A 22,503-nucleotide genomic window follows, 5' to 3' on the forward strand; every position below is an offset into this window, starting at 1 on the left:
AGATTAGTTGAAAGTCAAAAGCTAGCTGAGGTGTAAGCCAAGAACTCTCAGAAGAAAGCCACTTTCTAGGAAGTAGAGAAATTTTGTAAAGGAAGCATTCCTTCAATAATTCCTTTAAGTCCGATAAGACTGTCATCTCCAGTCGGAGAGGACTGACAAGGTCAGTGAGGCAGCTAAGTAAAGCTGATAGTGCAAGGTAAGGGTTTTTTGGATAGTTGGCTATGTGATTGAGTCCTTTGGCCAATCCCTCTTGTAAAGCTACGAGACTTTCCTCGATTAGATGAGGAGCTAGGTGTGAAAAAAGAGGTGAAGGAGTTGGGAGAAGCTAAAGAGTTAGCTCTTTTTAGAGCAGCAGAATCATCATCTTCAATACAAGCTTTAAGTAGATTAGTGATGTATTTGACTCCTTTGTAGTTAGCATAAGTTGTGAAGTATAGACCGGGCTCATCAGCTTTACGTTCTTTCAGAATATCATGCATCAGACCTCGGAAGATATTGAAGGCGATTTGTGCAATCACAATCTGCTTAGCCTATCCACCTAGCCATGAGCAGATTAGGGATAGATGAAAGTAAACTGGTTTCTCTAGGAACAATAGATCCAAATGGTTGAGGATGTACCATATTGCATTATCAAACCACATGATGCTTGATTCAGAGGTAGCTTTTGGGTGAAGAAATCTGCAGGCACATTTTACATAGGGGAGATATTCCAGATTGAATCTGTGTAGAAATCTGGGTTATTTTTCGCGAATTCCATGCTACCCTTAGTACGTATGTACAATCCAGCATTTGAGGGGCATTTGGAGTGGTCGATAAGATGAAGGTTAAAGGGGGCTTTAATCAGTTCTCCCTTGTCCAAGAATTGCCCACCTTTAAGAATCTTAAGTTTACAATCTTCCACTATAGAGGCGGGGAGGTTGGCCAAGTATACCCACGTTTCACTAAGAATAGGAGCAAGGAAGGCTTTGTTTGGTAGAACCCATAGTTGATGGTCTACTCCGAGAGATTCAATTTCTATCTGTCTTATTGGTAAGACAGGAAAGACATTTGAGATTTTAGGTACCATCTCAAGTAGGTTAACTTCATTGAGAGAGCAGAGATTATTTTGAAACTCTTTTACTGCTTCTAGAGCTGCACTATCTCGACAGAAGAGGCCACCAGTAGGAGGGATGGAGGGAGTATTTGGGGTGCAGACAAACGAGGGGTTAAGCCCACAGAGTTTTCTAAGGAAATTTGACAGTTCAGCTCCAGATGAGGAGAATAGGGCAAGCTCTTGCTGATATTGTGAAGCAAGGACAAGAAGTTGGGCACTATATTGGGATAGCAGATTAACACCTTCTAGGGGGTCTTTGTCGAATGATGCCAGAATTTTTACCCAATCATTAAATGATAGCATATGCAAGACATAAAGTTTTTTTGTCCGAAACAAGAGTTGAATCATAAATAAGTTGTGAAGCATCCAAACTGTTAATACATCTGAGGACCAAAGAGGAGGCCACAGAGAGGGGCTCCGTGGTAAGTTCCAATCCTTGAGATAAAGCAAGAGTCTGCAAAAACAGTGAGGTCAGGTTTATTTTTTCTTGCCATAGTATGTGATACATAATTTGGCTTTCCTAGCAAGGAAAGGTCTAGTTCTAGCAGCTAAGGTATCCTTTGGTGTACGGTCTTTAAGGTAGAGCTTAATCTGATCAAGAATCTTTGCATGAATCTCAGGGTTGTGATTAGTACTCATGCGAGCTTTCATTCCATAACGTGAGCAGTCCTGAAACAGAGGTGATATAAACAAATTAGTAAGGTGTTCTAAAATGTAAAGTCTTTTTTGTCCTGCAACCCTTCAACCGGCAAAGTCTGAGACTATGGTAGCCGTGAGCAGGGAACCAGAAGAGAGTCTACAAGGGGCCACCTAACACCAGTCTACCAATGAAGGATTTAACAACTGTGTGTCCAATTTAGAGCTCCATTCCTACGATAAATTCCTAGGCCAACATCCCGGTTTCCCCGAAGAGGAGAAGCCTTATGTATAGGATGTGTGTGTAGCTGTTTAATCTTAACTAATAAGACATAATTGAATCTTTACATTCAAAAAAAGGTTGGCTAAAGAACAATGAACTGATAAGTACAAAAATAACTCGGTATCAGAATTATTTAGGTACAATGATTGTAGGAAAGAGGTCCTCTTTCAGTAGGGTTGGAAGTAAAAAAGACTTCCCCGTTCCTCAGTGGGTATTTCATCATAGTAATGTTGCATGCCAAAGAAAAGAAAACCCTCCAAGATAAGATAGAGTCCTTACCTGCATCCATCCAAACAAGACAACAATTTAGTTAGCCTTGGATGTGTTTTACAGGTATCAATGGACTATATCAGTTGTTATCCATGTCCACCTTACAGAATTTACTTACTTTAGACAAGCTTTTAGGTTTATTAGTACTCTTTACATATTCCTTCAAAAATAAGTGGTATACTTTCTAATATGAGTGGTGAAGTCCACCATCAAAAAACGTTTTTAAGAATAGTGAGGTTTACTTGTTAAGCCATAGCTTGGTAGCTATGCTTGAGCCCATAATAACAACCATCTACTTATTAAGCACTAAAGTAAAAAAACACCATTTTTTACCAGTGGAACCTCATTTCTTGAGCCATATCTTGGTATTTATGCCAAGTTTTGAGGGTACCAGCCATATACTTACCTTCAATATCCAAAGATTTCTTCAGAGCTTGGTAGCTATGCTTCATACTAACAGTAGCAACCATATACTTACCAATCAAGTGGAATTTTATGTCATGAGCCAAAGGATAGCTTTTTTGCTGAGAGTATATACGTACCTTCAAAAAAATTCAAGTTTTAAGTATTCAATACAGTTCGGCAGATTTCATCCCTGTTTTTCTCCAAGATACCTCCATTGTCCTGGGTGCTAGATAACCTTAATACCTTCTCCCCATATGAAACCATGAGGGGAAGGTATTATGCCAAAGTCCAAGAGTTGCCATATTTCTTAACACCAAAGAGCGAGACGTCTCCTTGTTGGTGTTTAGACAGAGTTTTATTACCAAAACAATCATAAGCTCTAAGAAAATTCAAGGTTCCATTCACTTCTTATGCGGTTACTAGCTTTAGCTATAGGCCAGAGCAAAAAGTGCATTAGCTCTATACTTACTCCCCCCAAAAAACCAAGTGATTAGTTATCATCCAGAACATTGTAATGTTCGGTTACTGTCAGGCTTGAACAGAAAAAATGACCAGAGTCCGCTTAAAACAGAGCCCCCCAAAAAAACCAGTGTCGACAAAAACAGCGTTTATCAAAAAAGCCTGTATCGGCTAAAAAACAGAGCCATCTTTTTTTAACACACTTTAGGTAGGTTGGTAAACGGCAGGACCTGCAACGGCTTAAGCTAAGACAAGATACCCATATTTTTTCAACAAGATCAATCAGCAAATCCCCCTATCCTTCTACTAAATCCCATTAGTATACATTGCTACCATTTTTAAGGGCTGCAGCAGTTTTTATGAAAAAAATCAGTCTATGTAGAGTATTGCAAAGACCACTTCGTAAAGAAAAAAAGCCTGAATGAATGTCATTCAGTTCTGTGTTATGCTATGAGGACTACTGCAAGTAGTATTAACTAACTGATTTTTGAAGCAATAGATAACCAACAGATTTCAAAAAAGCTTAGAAAAAAAACCTGAGTGTTTTGAGCGGCGAGCTCCATAGCTCGGACAGTGAAGCAGACAGTCTATTGCCTTTAGTCAGAACAACAAAAACATACACAGGCTAAGTGAGGGGCAAGGTGCGCCCTCACCTTATTTATAGAGTTTTGAGCTGCCTTCCGGCCATGAGCGTGATCGATGAGAGAGGCAAGCCGCCCTGCTGTGTAGCGTCTTCAAGAGATGCACAAAAAGCCTTGCTAGGGAGATCCATACCCAAGATGCGCAGGCCGCCTACCATTTACAATGAGAGCTCTGCGTTTTACTCACGCCCAATTCTAGGAGGGATTTGTTATGCAAGGGCTTAGTCCCATAAGTTGAATGTCATAAGTTATCATCCCATGAGTGCTTCAAGGTGGGGGAAGAAGGAGAGGGGGGGGGGGGGAATAGGAGGAGGAAAAACTAAAGCCTTAATAGTACCATAGTGTGTGTGTGTGTGTGTGTGTGTGTGTGTGTGTGTGTGTGTGAGAGAGAGAGAGAGAGAGAGAGAGCGATCTTTCTTTTTTTTTCAAAAGTCACAATTGTGAGTGATTGTATTAGAATGCCACCAGAAAATTACTACTCAGCTTCAAGCTCATGCCGAGCCTTGAGGGCCAGATGGTTACATCAGAGAAGTATCTACTAACGTATTATTACGAAAAGCCTAATCCTTCACACTACAAGGTTCGAGCGAATGGCGAGGGTCTCCCTAAGCCAATCGCCCGAGCTTTGCCTTTTTCCTAACACAAATATGAACTCGTTGCTTTCTTGCACTATCTCTGAGAAGCTAGTCACAAAGAGGACACTATCCAAGACATCAAAATTCCTGGCCTTCCAAATATTACTGAAGAAATGAGTGAAGGTTTAATGATTAGCTTTGGTTTTCTCATATTCAAACCTTCAAGGTTTGAGAGTAAGAAAAGAAGAATGATTTGCGAGATTACCACTTAAAGCCATCATTGGCTTATCTTCAAAGTTAAAACAAACATGAAAAATGTTAATAAAATTAAGATGGTCTACGGGTACGATGCTATAAAAATGAGTGCAATTGTCATGGTTTTTTTAATTTCAAGATTTAGCATTAAAGAAGAAACGATGATTTAAAGGTATCCACTTAAATCCATGATTTCCTTATCTTTAAAGCTTTTTCTTTTTCTTTTTTGCAAAACCCACAAATAGAAGGATAAATATATTATATAACCAAAAAATCTACAAAGATCTCCATGCTCCGCTCGAGCCATGGATCCCAAACAGTAACAACAGCTAGACAATAGATACATTATCGTGAGGTTGCCACCAACCCAACGCGGACTCCACTTTGACCAAAGTTGCCCTCAAGATGAATGCCACCCAACCTCAGACCAAAGTACACCAAGCAGGATCATAAATACATGGATAACAGGGAAGCCACCCAGGAGTAAAGGGAACCTGGTCGCAAACTCCCCAAGAAGATCAGATGTCGAACCAGCCCGCCAAGGAAACATACAAACCAGAAGCCCAAGGAGATACATGGGCGGACCCCATAGTCTCCATCACCGGCCTCGGGCAAGAACAAACGACCACCACACGAGCACACTCAATCAAACCACCAGTCAGCAAGCCATTTAGGGGGGTCAAGCCCCTTCAGAACCTTCACAAGCAGCCCTGAGCCATTGCCACCGGCAACAACCCACAAGGTACAACCAACCAACATCCACCGCATGACGTTGCCACCAAGAAGGCCTCTTCCTGTCGTGAAGCATCCACGCTGAGACCTGACCTTCTTTACCTTCCCATGGGGAATCAGTCGGGAAGGTCTTCCTCGACAGACAAAAATTTGCCAGATCCGACATTGAACCTCTGCATTTTAAAACAATAAAACGAAAGAAAGTCGTATAAGGCTAAGAAATAAAGGGATCATTGACAAACTAATACAATGAAAAACGAAAGGAAGTGATATGAAACTCTGAAATGATCTCATGACACCTCAAAGATATGAAATGACGGGATCCACATTCAAAGAAAACATGAAATGAAGGGAACTAATAAGAAACGCATAAGATCAAGGCTTCACGTCCAAAAGTGGTATTAAAAATGATTAAATTTCCATATGGGTTTCTAGCTCCTTTCATTGATAGGGTTTGTTTTAGGCTGGGTTCATATGGGGCGACGGTTGAATTACTAGAAGGGGTGTTACTTGTTCATGGCGCTCATCGATTGGACCAAAAGGAGAGGTCGAGTTTCGAATTTGCCAAATTATGGGCGAGCCCCACCCTCCTCACCTACCCTAGGGCCCCTACTTTCCAATGACAAATGTGGGCTTCTAATTTGAACCTTGGCCCACATCGTGAAAGCTAGTAGCTATTCCACCACACCATCCTTGATATGCTCCTTTAGTTTTGAACCTTTTAGCTATCGACTGTGCTGCCCCCTTATGTGAACCAAGAGCAGAGGCAAAAAAAACTATTGAGGGGCTTTAAGCGCACCCACTATGGTTCAACCCTTGAGGCATGTGGGGGTGGTGAGGGGGCGCAATCTTGTAAAACCACTTAAAGCGAAGCTTCAAACATCTAGAAATAAAAAAACCAATGAGGGCTATCGTCATCCTCGTCCGAACCTTGCCTTAGAAAGCGAAAAAGTATAAACTACGCAACAATTCGGACAATCCATCCAAAATTGATACAGAAGGGTATTTTGGAGATTTTTAAGTTTGAGGGGCATTTTTGGGAATTGCCAAAAAAATCGGGAAATATTTCCGTAATAACGAAAGTGATTGATCAAAGTAAAATAAAGCGAGGCGTGCTAAACGAAGAAGCATTAGATACAATCAGTGTTGGCTTCAGAATGAAGGTAATCGTGCACTTGTCCTTGGTGACTCGGGTCATGGGTTCAAGTGGTCATGGGTTCAAATGCGACCAAGCGACCTTGATAGCACTCATGGACACTCATTGTATCATGTAAGCGGCAATGCTCGTGCCGCTACAAAAAGATTCAAAATTTGCGGCGGAGAGCAAGAAGGAAAAGGATGATGGAAATTAGTGTATAAATTACGAAAATTACTGAAAATGAAATCTCGTTATGGAAAAGTCATCAACAGGATGGTTTTGAAAGTGTGTATTATGATCCATGTTCCACGTGCACTTCCGTCAAGAGTCGGGGCCTGTCGGACCTGCATTTGTTTTACTTTGACCAGTGTGTTCTTTTGACTTGTGTGTAGAACCGCAGGCCCCCAGGAGACCTCTGTCTGTAGGATATACTTTGGGCAACAATGCAGAGCTCAACAAGTGATTCTCCTTCCCTAATCCCATCCAATGATCCCCCCGCCTCTGCCAAGACAGTGGGCGACGACAGCAACGTCAACGACCTCAAGCAGCACGATGACCGTGCCGCAGCATCCAATATCACCCTCCGTCAGTCCCTGCTTCCGGTCACCCTCGTCACCATCCTCTTCTTCATGTGGGGCTTTGCCTATGGTCTGCTTGATGTCCTCAACAAGCACTTCCAAGACACCCTCCATGTCACCCGAACTGATTCCTCTGGTCTGCAAGGAGCCTACTTCGGTGCTTACTTCTTCGCTCCTCTCACCTTCTCTGGCTATGTCCTGCGTCGCTGGGGCTACAAGATTACCTTCATGACTGGCCTTTCCGTCTATGGCATCGGTGCTCTTTTATACTGGCCTAGCGGTCTCTACAGATCATTTGCAGGCTTCTGTGCTGCTACCTTCGTCATCGGCTGTGGTCTCGCCACTCTGGAAACTGCTGCCAACCCTTACATATCCATCTGTGGCCCTCCCAGGTACTCTGAGATCCGACTCAATACGTCGCAGGCATTCCAAGCCGTGGGGACGGTGGTGGCACCCCTCTTGGCTGCTCAGGTGTTCTTCAAGAATGTTGGGAGTGACAATCTTCAAACTGTGCAATATGTCTATCTTGCAATTGCAATCTTTGTCTTCCTCCTTGCTGTGGCCTTTTACTTTGCTCCAATCCCTGAGATTACGGACGCAGACATGCAGTTGCAAGTGGAAGAAACTGGTCTCATTGAAGATGATGACAAACCCATCTATAAGCAGCGCAACTTGCTCTTTGGCACAGCTGCTCAATTCTGCTACGTGGGCGCCCAAGTCGCCGTTGCCGGTTACTTCCTCAACTATGCGACAGAAGTAAAGCCAGGCCTCAGCAATGCCAAGGGAAGTAACTACCTCTCCGTCGCACAGTCCTGCTTCGCCGTCGGCCGATTCAGTGCTGTCTTGGGCATGAAATTTGGAGCCAAGCCCCGCTATATCCTCCTTTTCTATGCAGCCATGACAGTAGTCTTCAGTGCATTCGCACAGACGCAAACTGGTGCAATTGGCATTGCCATGGTATGCTTGATATTATTCTTTGAGTCCTGCATCTTCCCTACAATCTTCACCCTCGCTCTCCGGGGTCTTGGTCGCCATACTAAGCGAGGTGCAAGTTTCTTGGTTGCAGCCGTCAGTGGAGGAGCCGTCTTTCCCGCCATCTTAGGGGCCACCGCAGATAAGCACAACAGCACTCGCTATGCTTTCTGTGTCCCCATGGCAGGATTCATCTTTGCCACTTGCTACCCTATTTATCTCAACATATATGAGCGACAGAGGTTGGATGGTTTCATAAATTCCACAATTGGTACAGAGGACGATCCTAACACGAAGCCTCACAGAAGTGTTGAAGAAAGAAAGGGAGATGCAGTTGTAAGAGTAGACGGGACAGCTTAGGATTTTATCTTACTCTTCTAATTTAGTGCTGCCTCCTCGAGGTAGTGCAGAATTGGTCAATTTCCAACTGTAAATTTTGATTAATAAAGTTGGTTTTACAAACTGCATAGTTCTATTGGGAAAGTGGCTATGTCTCCTTGGTGGTCTATAATTTCTCTGAAGCATAAAGTGTATGAATGGGGCATGTCTGTTGTTTCAATGGCAGACCATGCTGTGGTCGACATTGATGTAGAGGTGTTGGAGGTTGGAGGTATTCTGTCAATGGTGTTGTTTTCTTTCCTTTGTCCCTTTGCTCAGCTTTACTTCTTTATGCATTTTTTGCACCATTCCATTCATTGGCCATTTTTGCCCCCTTGCCTCCAGAGTGCTGAGTATGAAGATCTTTGTATAGACGGATGCTCAAATTTGTGTGCAGCAAGAACATGTCCAAACTCGTTCTCTGAAAACAAAACAGGGTGCAGTTTGAATCTCAGAACATGTCCAAACTTGTTCTCTGAAAACAAAACAGGGTAGAGTTTTAATCTCAAGACTGTCACAAAGTTGAAAACCATAGAATCCACGACGCATAGCAAGGATCAGCTACTATGACATTCTCGCCGACATCATCATAGATTGAGATGAGGAAATATCTCACAAATACCCGAAGTACCTGCAGCCATGCATACCATACAACACCATGATGGTAGGCTTCCCAAACTGGCTAAAAAGAAACCACTGTCTTGAAATTCCACTGCACTGCAGCAACAAGAATGGCATGGCGGCAAAACAACTTCTATTCAAAGACTTGGCTAAAATAGAGCACTACTATTCATGGGTGGTGGCCAAAGATGGCCTACTGAGAAGCTAACTTGGCCCTACTCGGCATCTTCCTCCAAGCTTGGCATGGAGCAGAACACTCAGATTTCCTTAATTAATGCTTTCCTCATAGGGTTGCAGTTGATAAGAAGTGTCAATAACAAGTGGAATGTTCTATTGACGCCTGTCTTCACATCAATATTTAATTTGCTCGTCGTCGTGATGGTGGTGCGTAAAGTATACAGTTAATTGAACATAAAGAACCCTGTGCTTTTCGGCTCGTTGCTGCTCCTGCCTCCCCCCCCCCCCCCCCCCTCGCCATCGTTCTCCTCTCCCCCCCTCCACCCTCGCGCTGCACGCTGACCCCCATTAGGAGATTTCGGAGGTCTTTTGGAGGGCCTTTTGGAAGAGAGAGGAAAATAAGCTCCTCCAATGAGAGAAGAGCCTACGTTACGTAGAAAAATATATTGGTATTAACAAAAATATAAAATATGTCCCTCTCCTCATTTAATAATCTAATGGTCCTTGAAGATGATCACTCTCTTTCATTTAATGCGAGCACTTTTTTCAGAAGGTAGATGCGGTGCATTTAATACGGCTTACGTCATCACTAGAACTCAAAAAGTCACAAAACTATCAAGTGGTGGAAGATTTTGAAACTTTTGATACTGTCAATGCGTCCGGAACGCCCAAATATCTTAGAGATGAATGTCCAATTGCCTCGCTCTGATATCCAAAGAGGCAAAAAATGTCAAAAACCCCTAAAAGAACATTTTACTAGCAGCGCGCGAGGGGGCATTCCAAAATTTTGGAATGCCTCCTCGTGCGCCATTAGTAAAAAGACCCTTTTTTTTTTTTTTTAAGGCAGCTTTTTGAGAGAAAAATGTCAAAAAACCTCTAAAAAGGGGCTTTCTTGAAAAATAAGTGTCCAAAAATCACTAAAAGGAGCTTTGTACTAATGCCGCGCAGGGGGACATCCTAGAATTTTAAAATGCCTCCTCGCGCGCCTTAAGTGAAAAGTCCAATTTTTTGGGGTTTTTTGACATTTTTTGCCTCTCCGGATGTCAGAATAAGACAAGTAGACATTCGTTTTTAGAGTAATTTGGCGTTCCGGACGCATTGGTGGTGTCAAAAGCCTCAAAATCTATCACTATTTAACAGTTTTTGACTTTTCAACTTTCAGTGATGACGTAAGATGCATTGAATGCGTCGCACCTGCCTCCTGAAAAAGACGCTCGCATTAAATAAAAAAGTGACCGTTTTCAAGGACGATTGGGAATATAAATCTACTTTTTAGAGTGTCTGGTTGTCCTTTTGGACGTACTCACAAGGTGCAAGTGCATTTTAAAAAAAGTTTCTAGAGAAAGAAATACAATTTCTTACAAGGCCCTCCAAATGACCTCCAAAATTTTCTAATGCGCCGGCCCTACCTGCCTGCGCGATGTCCCTGTCCCGCGCGCCACTGTGCTGCACCCAGCCTGTGCGCTATCCAACCCGCTGCCCCCACACTCTCTGCCCCTCATTTACTCACGCCCCATCCTTTGCGCTCCTTTAGCCCCCGCTCCCCCCCGGCCCTGAAGGCCTCGTCCAAGGTCATCGCCATGAGTCCCTTGACCATCCGAGCAGTTCGAGCCCACTTTCGACAGTGGAGACATGGTTTTGACCCTGCTTCGTATGTTCTGGTAGAGGAGGCAGACATTCTCATCTCCGTCTGCTTTCCTGGTTTGCGGAGGGAGTATCACCACTTTTGTCCAGGGTAGGCTCAACGATTGGGACTGTCCTGGAGACACCTCGCACAGAAGCCTCAGTAGTTGCCAAGGCGGCCAGCATTCCCTCAGTTCGCGTTCTGGTTAGGGACACTCGCACTCTCCCGAAGGTCATCCTTCTTCCTCGGGTGAGTGGGGGTTGGTTTAGACAAAGCGTGGAGTATTCGGGCCTCCCGAATCAGTGCTTCATTTGTCGACAGATGGGCCATCTTCGAAGGCCTGTCCGCGGGAGAGCCCCGACCTACACCACAGACCCAGTCCCAACCTGCAAGGGCTGGCCAGCAGCCACAGGCAGAGACACAGAGCACACAGGCAGAGCCACCCTCCGAGCTTGGGGCTCCAGCGGAGGAGGGATGGTAGCAGGTTCGTGGTCGACGACGGCGGGGACCTCAGCGACAGCCTTGCACTCAGGGTGGTCCCCAGGCACCTGCCTAGTGAAAGCGCGAAGCAGAGGATACCGGTAGGTGCGTGTCGCGATGTAGTGCAGGATTGGGGCAAGAAGCAGGAGGCGGTTGTAGTAGAGAGGAAGCACTAGGGATCGAAGCAGGGAGAGAGAGAGAGAGAGAGAGCTCACGTTTTTGGGAAAAACTCAATAAGTGAGTTTTGGGTTTTTCCACTTTTATTATAAGTGACTTTAAAAAAATGTATCCAGGTTCAATGTGAAACATTGAACCTGGACAAAATATAAAAATGTACAAAACGGGATTATTTAGGCCTTTAACCCAACAACCTCCCACTTAAAGGCATAAATGACGCCTTTAAGTTAACCAACTCCCACCATCTGTATGCAATGCTCATGTTGAGCATTAGCAAGACTCTTAGTGAGAACATCTGCAGGGTTATCCTGTGTATGGATCTTAGTCAAGGTGACTAGACCATCCTCCAATACCTTACGTATGAAGTGATGCCGCACATCTATGTGTTTGGTACGCGCATGAAACATGGCATTTTTGGCTAAATAGACAGCACTCTGGCTATCACAACCCAACAAAGGTGTATGAGCAGGGATGCCAAGTTCTTTTGCCCAACCAAATGGCCTCCTTTGAAGCCTCTGTGGCTGAAATACATTCAACCTCAGTAGTACTCAATGCCACAATTTTTTTGCAACCTAGAACACGAAGAGACTGCACCACCAGCAATGGCAAATATATATCCACTGGTAGATTTCCTAGTATCCATGTCACCTACCATGTCTGCATCACAATATCCTTGCAACTTTAAGTCACTTTTCCATAACAAATATACTTTGATTGTGTACCTTTCAAATATCTCAAAATGCATTTGACAGCTTCCCAATGCGCTTTGCCAGGATTTGCCATGTATCGACTAACAAATCCCACTGCATAAGCAATGTCGGGACGAGTGGCAACCATAGCATACATAAGAGAACCACAAGCTGATGCATATGGGATTCCCTTCATTGCTTTCAATGCCACCTCATCCTTTGGGAAATCTCCTTTGCTAAGCTTAGTGTATGGAGGTAAAGGTACTCCAAGAGGCTTAGCATCAGCCATATTAAACCTGTCAAGTACTTTTGCAATGTACCTTTCTTGAGATAAAAACAACAATTTCAGCTTTCTATCCCTTTTAATACGTATGCCCAAAATATGCTCTGCATCACCCAGATCCTTCATAGCAAATGTTGAATTTAGCTTACGTTTCAGAGCATCAAGACTAGTCTTATGTTTCCCGGCAAGCAGCATGTCATCAACATAGAGAACAAGTATGATGGGACTACCATCTTCATCCCTTTTCGTATACAAACAATGATCTACATGGCTGCGTTTAAAGCCTTGAGACAACATAAAAGTGTCAAGCTTCTTATACCACTGCCGTGATGATTGTCTCAAACCATACAAAGCCCTTTTCAGTTTGCATACAAGTTCCTCGCGTGTAGGAACTACAAAACCTTCAGGTTGTTTCATGTATTTGTCCTCTTCAATGTCACCATGCAAAAACGTTGTCTTTATATCCATTTGATTCAATTCCAAATCAAGCACCGCAACAAGAGCACAAAGGACACGTAAAGTTGTAAGCTTTACAACAGGAGAAAATATTTCTTGAAAATCAATTCCTTCTTTCTGTGCATATCCTTTTGCAACCAATCTTGCCTTGTACTTTGGTTTTTCATCCACAATCTTAATCTTGTATACCCATTTGTTAGGAAGATCCTTTCTCCCTTTAGGCAATGGCACAAGATCCCAAGTATCATTTGCTCCTCTTGCATTGCAAGCTCCCACTTACTGCTTGACTCACATGTCTTAGCCTCTTTATAAGTGAAAGGCTCCCCTTCATCTGTCAGCATAATATAATGCAAAGAGGGATCATATCTACTCACATTCTGCCTTGGACGAGTAGAACGCCTCACCCAATGATCCACATTATCTGGAAATGGGTCTACATCAGGTGGAACAATGATATCATCAACAAAGGGCTGCTGTACATCATTTTCAACCCTGTTTTCAGTATTGTTATGTGGCGGCACATGCCCTTCAGGAGCCTCATTTTGCTGTCCAACGTCATCTGGCTCAAACACCACTGGTTCATCAACATTTTTAGCCATGTGTGGTGCATCCCGAGGGTCAATATTAGGCCTAATAGGTGGCTGTACATGCTGAAATTTGACCTTCTTATGGTCACCATTAGAGGCACAATTGTGTTTAAGCAGCCTTGCCTCATTAAAAACAACATCCCAGCTGCGTACAACCTTTTTGAGCTGAGGCATTAGGAGAAATATGATCCTTGCATGGGCCTTGTAAGGAATCCTAATTTTTAGGAATTAAGGCTAATGTTGTGTGGGGTTTAGGGGGCAAGGGCATTGAAGAAGGTAGTTTTGAGTAGGCTTTTCTAGCCTTTTTTTTAGACAAATGTTGGATGTGAACCTAAAGGGTTACTTTCTCTCTCTAGCTTTTTTTTAAAGTGAAGGAAACATAGGGGTGTGTCCACATCAGCAAAAACGTGAATCACAAAGAGACAAAATTTGACTTTTTTAAAAAAAATTCATTTTTACTTGTTTCTAACTTAAAACTCCCTCCCAACATATATATATATATATATATCCAAAAATCATTTTTTGACCCACAAGCTTAGAAAGTCTATTTTTTCAAAACTCTTTTCTCCCAAAAAGTAATAAACATTTTGTTCTCTCCTCCTCCTCCCTCCTCCCTCCTCTCTCTCTCTCCCTCCCTGCCCCTACCTTCCTCCTCCCCAATTTCTCCCTCCCCCACCTCCCTCCTTCTCTCCTCCCATCTTCCTCAACCTCTCTACCCTTCCCCCTCTATCTTTTCATCATTTGCTTCCTCACGCAACAGCTTCCATGGTGCTCACGGACATCACAAATGGTTTGCTTCCACCACCACGTACTCCGTACACCAAAAGCATACATATTCGCTTACCCACGGCATTTGCACCGAAGACCACTAGTGAAGGTGATCAAAGGTCATCACAGGAACGTCGCACCGCTTGTGAGACCAATGTTGACATCTGGGTGGATGGCCATTTGTACCCTTACGATCCTATAAGCCGCTTCCATCCACCGTTTAATAGCCTTTCCACATTTCTTCAATTTCTTGGGAGGGGAGAAGCAGGTTTGTTAGGCTATTGCAAGCGGTTGTGTATGGGTGCAAGTGCTTCTTTGCATATGTGGATGCACGAATGTCAAGCTCTTCACCTCAAGACGACGGCATTACAAGAGAGTGTTGCCTCTTCGGAGAGGGTAGTTAAAACTCTTAAACAACAAATGCAAGAAAAGGAGTCCCACATCCAGAAGCTTACCAACACCATCACATACTTGAAAGAAACACCCCTTGGTGCAAGGGAACCCAAACACACGTATTCATCCATTGAAACTCTTGCACATTCGGGAGGAGCACGCAAACGACGAGTTACAGCCACAAAGATGCGTAAGGCAAGAGTCAATGGGATCAGGCTCAAGCCTTATGTGACAAGAATCATGTGATGAAGCAAGAAATGCATATGGAACACTTGAAAGTGTTCCATACTTGTTGGGGGAGCAACATGTGACGTATTTTGGCGGAATGGTGCGGGCCACCCCCAAGACTTTGAGAGATGTTTTTTTAATGCTTTTGGGACGCTTGGATGTAAAAAAAGCATGCTTGTGCAAAGTGTACAAAGGCGGTGTGTGCCAGCTGTCTCTATGCATGCGGGCCAGTTGTGCGGGGTACATAGTTTTGTTGTTTTTGTACATAGAAGTGTCGAGACTTCAAAGAGTGAGTAAGTGCTTTAAAAAATATGAAGAAAAACTGAACCTTTATCAGTTGGGGGTCGTGAGTGTGGGAGTTTTTAGCTGTGAAGAAGACACTCTATGTTACTGCAACCTGCGGTGAAGGGTGGGGGTTCTGATATAGGGGTGTTGCAAGAGCCTTGTGTGGTGAGTTGAGAGTGATAAAAGAGGATGAAGGGAATAGCTCTCTAAAGATAATATGGGTTGATCCTTGCTCACAAATTTCGACAGCCTCGACTAGCTTCCCTCTACACCGCTACAACTCCCACTATACTTGGATGCATCAAAGGAAGCAAAGGGATTAAAAAAACCAGGAAAAAAAGTGAAGAAAAAAACATGAAAATCTCTGCACTTTTGCTTATAGAACCAAGGGCTTCACTTTTTTTCAAATGCCCTTCCATGTGCTAGTAGAGACTCACAAAAAACTCGATTTGAAGACCCCTAGGCCATGGATGATGCGAGAGGGAGAGGGAGAGACTTGAAAGGCAGGGAGAGGGAGAGAGCTTGAGAGAGAGAGAGAGGGAGAGAGCTTAAGAGTGAGAGGGAGAGGGCATGTGGATTTGCTTGAGAAGGAAATGCGTGTGAGGGGGTGCATTTTGAGTCCTTGCACACTTTAAAAAACACCTAATGTTCACTACAAATTTGCAAAAAACTGCCCATTTCTCCCCATTTTTGAGAGTTGGCCATTCCGGCCTGGCGTTCCGATATCAGCTGGTCACTCTAAACGGCAAAACGTTCCGGGACGTTCCGGCTTGGCAGGGGGGGAGGGAATGGCGTTCCGGCGTTCCAGGACCTAGGGAACGCGTTCCCCAGTAACTATGGTGTTGGTTTGAGGTGTTGTAGAGGGCAGCCCCCCAATCCTTCACAACGTGTCCAAGCCTGTAACACGAGGGCTCACACACGTCATCGTCAGATCGCAACCCCAAGCCAGATAAATCCTAGCGTTTTCAGTTTTCAGCCTTTAGCCTTACAGATCCAAGTATCTATAGCAAGATCCCATCAGCATCTCAGCATCGATGACCATTGTATCAACATTTGTGTAATCTAAAGCAAATACCTCTCTAGCGATAGAGAGGAGGGCCCTTGGAGGGGGTCTCGGGACCCCATTCGATGTTCATCCTCTCTCTCTCTCTCTCTCTCTCTCTCTCTCACATAGAACCTTTACTCACAGTATTCTCGTCACGTGCACAACTAACCCTATGAGCATGTGGACAAGCTGTTCCTACTTCTAGGGTTTAGGTAACCTAGGAAGTGGCAACCTTGTGAACCTGTACGCAAGCCGTGCATGTCTAGGCAGTTAAGTAGTTGCATACCCTCTGATTACACAACCCAAGCATGAGCATGTTCCACTGTATTGACCCACTTCTGCAGCAAGTGACATTTCTTATAAAGTCATTTATTTATAAGTAACTTTATTATTTATCAAAATCGTGGGTTGTTGGGAAGATTGCTCGACCCACTTGCTGGCAGCTATATAAGCAAACCCAGGGCTCCAGTTGAAGACAGAAGAAGCAGAAGGACATAAGGAGGTTCGGCCGTCTGATGCACCTTAGGCATCCTAGCGTTTTCTCAAGGAGAACCAGCGTTTTTGGCAAGAAGACCTGTGTTTTCAGTTTTCAGCCCTTAGCCTCACAAGAATCCATTGCAAATCCTCGCCATCACGACCCTAGCACCCATTTCAGCCTGGCGTTTTCTATTTTCAGCACACACCAGCCAGCGTTTTGCAGATTCAGCCCAGATCAGCCAGCGTTTTTTGTTTTCAGCCATAAGCAGTTGGGGTTCTTGCATTTTCAGCCCTTGCAGGCCTCGGCGGTATAACAGATCAGCCGTAGCATCACAGTTCTGACGGATCCACAACAGAACACCTAGCGTTTTCAGTTTTCAGCCTTGACGACGTCGTCGTCGATCATCATTGTCGTCGTCGTCATCAAGTACCACATTATCTAGAATCATTGTACCAATCTTTGTGCAATTTAAAGAAAATATCTCTCTAGCAATAGAGAGGGGGGCTCTTGGAGGGGGGTTTGGGACCCCATCTGATGTCGTCTCTCTCTCTCTCTCTCTCTCTCTCTCTCTCTCTCTCTCTCTCTCTCTCTCTCTCTCTCTCTCTCTCTCGCACTTTCACTCAGTTCGCATTCCACTCGTTGTTTTGGTCAATTGCACATTCTCTCATTAAGTCAAGGAAGGCTCTCCCTTCCCATCAATTCATTCTAATGACGGTTCTTGGGCTTCTCCATTTTCTCCAGACAATTTGGCTACAATCACCACAAATCCTATCGGGCGGACATCTTCATCATTTGCCTCAAATCTTTGGCTTCATGCGGTTTGTTCAGCATCCGTTGTTGAGAGGGGGTGTTAGATTTACACCACTCTGCTGCTTCACTCAGGTCTAGGGCATACATGTACGGCTAGTATGTCTCCGGGCTCTGGCCACCCACTACATTGTCCGGCCGCCCACCTTGTCCGAGCGCCCTCCTATATTTCTTTTTTCTTGTTGGGTCGTGAGGCATTTTTCTCTCCATTGCCCTACCTCCCCTTGCGCACCTATTTAAGGGGCCAGGGGGGTACCCACAGTCATAGTCAGACATACAATGTATTGCAGGGTCTTCTTGCTCTGGTAGTGAGTGGGGGGTTGATCTGGTTGATTGGCCCCTTTCCCCAACTCTGGCATTTTGTGTTTCTCTCTCTTCCCCCCCTCTCCTCTCTCACGCTTCTGCACAAGCGCACTCTCACAACCAGCCAGCGTTTTGCAGATTCAGCCCAAATCAACCAGCATTTTCTGTTTTCAACCATAAGCACTTGGCGTTTTTGCATTTTCAGCCCTTGCAAGCCTCAACGGTAGCAAATCAGCCGTAGCATGGCAGTTCCGACAGATCCACAGCAGAACACCTAGCGTTTTCAGTTTTCAGCCTTGATTCGTCGTCGTCATCATCGTCGACTTCATCGTCGTCATCAAGTACCACGGCATTTGTTGCTAAATTGGCTTTATATAACATAAGAAAAATTCTAGATGAATTATTGGATTTATACGTGAGAGGGTTTTCTCGCTTGGAACACCAGGAAAAATAATTCTTAATGAATTATTGGAATTTTAAGTGAGAGGGTTTTTCTCACTGGAGACATCGGAGTACAATATATTCCTAATGCGTCATTCAGAGTAATGACGGAAGCATTGTGAAAGGGAATATCTGTAAGGCCACCAGGAACGGGTACTTCTGATGTGTCACATCGGATGGGTGACGGGGAGCATCGGGAAGAAGTATCTGACCATCCGGGAACAGACATGTCTGATGCGTCATAGGATGGGTGACATAGAGCATCGCATCGCAAAGGAGATTGTACCGTAAGTTCGGTAGGAAAGGACTAGGTGATGGGTATTCCTGATGCATCACAAGGTGGGTGACGAGTGCATCAGAAAGGGGATATCCATAGTCAAGAGGAAATTCCGAACTGTGTTAGAATTGTGCACAAGGAAAAGCAAGCACTTGAATGAAGATGGGTTCAGAGGAAACTTTGAGGAAAAACAGATGCTTTCTGAGAAAGCGGGATTGCTTTTCAGGAAAGCAGATGCTTTCCCGCGAGGAAGCCTACGTTTGCATTGCAACTGTGCATGTGATTGCATCTAGGGACGCCTGGGAAGTGCTGTGAAAGCATTGTTTTTAACTTATAAGGTTTTATTGAGTGTTTAAGCAGATTCAGACTATTTTTAAAAATACTCTGGCTGCCCACTTAATCAATGGGCAGCAGTCTGATAAATAAGGCAAGAGATCAGCCAGCGTTTTCTCTCTCTTTTTCTGGCAGGACAACGAAAAACAAAAAAAAAACCGGCCGCGATCTCTACGCGAGCAGCTATTTGCGCCCGTGGCCAGGAGCTATAAAAGCATCACATGCCCTCACTCAGAGGGGAGGATCAGTTTTTGCAAGAAGGAGATGTTGTTGCAGAGTTCACCCGCAAAGAAGACGTTTGTCGATGATGCCCATGACTGTCCCAAGTGTACCCGATGTCGCCAAGACCTAGTGCGCGAGTTCCCTTGCGACGAAGAAGTGCCTACGGAGTGTGTTTCCATCGCGACAAGCTGCTGTTTTTCTTTGTTTTCAGCCCATAAACGTCGTAGACGGGGCTGATTTACGAGAAGGAACCCGAGAACACACCTCTTTTGTGTGTAGGATTGGAAGAGAGGATTTTCTATGTAGAGATCTCTTCCGGGGAATCGCTTTTCGAGAACCGAGTTGCATTTCGAGCATCGAGACTTTGAAGGTAACGATTTTAATGTTATGATCTCTGAGTATTTGATTGCAGGTGTACTTTCTCTTCGTGAGGGAGTAGGAGCAGAGGAAGGCATGAGCCTCTGCAGGAGAAAAGCGCTCTAAGGAACTAGAGCCAGATCAGCCCAAGGGTTTCGTACCCGAGTTTGGAAAGTAGATCCACGGATCGGAGAGAGGTAGTCTCTCAAGTTGTGACCCAGAAGTTGGGATTCCCAAGTAAGGACTTTGTGTCCGGCAAAGCAGAGTTGTTCTGCGGGAAGAGGACTCTGGAAACAGAGTTGGAAAAAAGAGTTGCAGGGATGCCATGCCCTGAGTCTGGAAGGTGAAATCCAGAGGCGAGAACCTTGATTCTCGAGGATTTGGAATAAGGAACGGAAGTTCCTTGGAATAGGGTTTTGCCCTAGGAATAGGAAGCCGAGGCTTCCGGGAACCATCAAGTCTTATTCTAGAACGAACGTGGTAATACGTTCGATTCAAGTGCTTGTATAGACTTCTCCTCAGTAATAAAGATACTATTACGTGGGGGGACCAACCCATCTTCTGGTCCCCAGTACTGTGTCGATCTTCTCACTCTCTACTCTCTCTCTATCTATTTCTCTCTATATCCTCTCGCTTCAGTAATAAGTGATAAATCCTATTTATCCGAATGTATTTTATATTGTTGTGCGCTCCCGTTTGTGACAATGGTATCAGAGCATGGTCTTCTCTCTTTCTCCGTAAAGAAGGACGACTCCGGGAAGCTACGGGAAGAAGCCATGACAAGCCAAGAGAGAAGTAAGCAGGCAGAACCCTATGCTCTGCACGAAAAGCTCGCAGAGTTGGAATTTTTTTTTCTCTCTGCATAAGTCGACACAAGACTTGGGATTCTCTGAGAAGGCGACTAGAGCATGATGCTCAAGAACCTAGAGAATCCAAGGAGCGGAATGCTCAAGATCCTTCAGAATCCTAAAAATATCCATGAACATCATTCCAAAACCATAGCCATGAAATCCTGTTATTCCGGGAAGGATATGAAGATGGTCTTTAGACCTCACAACACTCCGGTCAAGGTTGATACTTTTGACGGAAGGAAAGATGTTCCGAAAGCTACCGCTTTCATTCAACAGTATGAAGTTGCCTTTGCAAACGGCAATTTCTGGAAAGCGTGTCACAAGACGGGCACCACGTGCCAATAGAAAAGAACAGACTGAACAAACTTTTAGCACTTCAATAACAACTGAACTGAAAGAGAGAGATGACACGCGACACGGAGTGGCGAAATTCCACCCCAGAGAGTATTGGCCCCAAACCTTGGCGCCCCTTTCGGTATTTCTTTATACTGCATCAACATAGTACAAGCCGATACTCCAGACTCTGCACCTTCGCCAAGAAGCATGCCAGAGAATGAGCCCTAACGTCATATTTAAAGGCCCTTGGCCTAAAAAGCAATTACAGTGAAAAGCCTTCAAAACTCAAAAGCTTCTAGTCCAAAAGCAAAGCGAAAAAGCTGCCAGCATAAATCACAGAAATCCATACAGCTTGCCACGTCATCAACCAACGCAAATTTCGGAAATCTGCTTGCTGCCCTTAGGGTTAGGGTAAGGGTTTCTGCAGTTTTAGGGTTAGGGTTTCCAGAATTAGGGTTTCAACAGTTAGGGTTTCTGGCAGAAGTTAGGGTTAGGGTTTCTGCTCTTGGACAGCCACGTCATCACTTTGTGACAGTTTAGGCCCCTCGGCCACATCTGTAAGTTGGCTCCATTCTTTAGGCTTTGACACGTCAGCAGTTTGTTACATCTCCCCTTCTTGAAAGAGAGTAATCGTCCGCGATTACAGCATACCTGCAAAACAACTCAAGTTAGCTCAAAAAATTTTCCAAGGGACAATCAGTTTGCTCCTTTTATTAAGGAGTTAGCTTCTCCTTTCTGCTCTTTTGATCAAGGAGTTAGCTTCTCCTTTTGGCTGTTTTGATCAAGGAGTTAACTTCTCCTTTCTGCTCTTTTGATCAAGGAGTTAGCTTCTCCTTTCGTCCAGATCGGAACTCTTGATATTCCGGCATAGTAAAATTAGCCATCACACCCAGACCGTACTGATCTTCCACGGGTGTCTTGATGCACTAAAATTACATACCCAGGCAATCTCATCCATTTAGGAATATTCAGTAATTGACACATCACAATGCAACACAAATGCTCACATATGCATGTTACAAGACACAACAAACAGCGCCGCTGAGCACTCCCCCGAGACAAACGGTCTGCGGTATGAAGCTACTCAACGACTACCTCGTCACTACCCCCGCAAATAACCTAAAAAGGTTCGGGCCATGAGCTCAGAGGACTGTACAACCAAACATTCCCCAGACCGCAGTTTGCGTCGCTCGAAGGTTCAAGCATACAACCAAACGCTCCCCAGGCATCGGCTTGCGTCGTTCGGAGGTTTTCTAGCATACAACGGAACGCTCCCCGAGCATCGGCCTGCGTCGTTCCGAGGTTTTCAAACATACAACGAAACGCTCCCCAGGCATCGACGTGCGTCGTTCCGAGGTTCAAACAATACCAAAACAGTATTTCTCACTTCTCCACCCGGGAGTAAAATCACCAATCATTGAAACCAGTATCAAACCAGAGTCAAACAATTCAGATCGGCACCAAAACAGGTTCAAAACAAATACCATCCATTTCAAACAAATTTCAAACAGGATCACCAAACAAGTTTTCAAACAGATTTCAAACTTATAAAGCAATCTCGACATCACTCGAGCTCGAAAGTCGACTGACTTTCCATCCTGAAACCTGCATCAAAAATTAGGGTTAGGTTCGTTCCATAAGGTCGTAGCCGAGCACGCCATGGTCCATCAGCTCTTGGACAAACAGTGTTTCTTTGACGGCGATGGTAGTCCCAAAATAGCAATCGCACTGGACCTCCAAGGTCACCTGCTCGTGAAGAGACATCTACTAAGAGATGTCGAGAAATTTCAAGATATAATCTGCTAGGGTTTCCATGGCAAGCATTTCAGGATACCCCACTCTGCCAGAAGTTGCACTCCGAAGGAAGATG

General features: G+C 44.5%; 1 protein-coding gene and 1 pseudogene across 3 annotated transcripts in view; both read right to left on the minus strand.

The window, feature by feature from the left end:
• Window positions 1-2,104: 2,104 nt before the first annotated feature.
• LOC147461578 (uncharacterized) overlaps window positions 2,105-22,503 on the minus strand; it is a 30,376-nt gene continuing 9,977 nt past the window's right edge. The window contains exon 2 of one of the 3 annotated variants that reach the window (XR_015187621.1): window positions 2,105-2,291. Coding sequence is in view for 1 of the 3 variants with exons in the window: in XM_086509083.1 (XP_086365209.1) it covers window positions 5,260-5,522 (263 nt within the window). In the remaining 2 variants the exon portion in view is untranslated. Of the gene's footprint in view, window positions 2,292-4,867; window positions 5,523-8,700; window positions 8,837-22,503 lie in introns of those variants that run through there. The other 2 variants (XM_086509083.1, XR_015187620.1) reach the window with 2 other exon arrangements.
• Window positions 11,145-14,207, minus strand: LOC147461579 (uncharacterized; annotated as a pseudogene).

This window comes from Adiantum capillus-veneris, chromosome 3 (genome assembly GCF_014529385.1).
Source record: "Adiantum capillus-veneris isolate H3 chromosome 3, ASM1452938v2, whole genome shotgun sequence".
NCBI classification, from domain to species: domain Eukaryota; kingdom Viridiplantae; phylum Streptophyta; class Polypodiopsida; order Polypodiales; family Pteridaceae; genus Adiantum; species Adiantum capillus-veneris.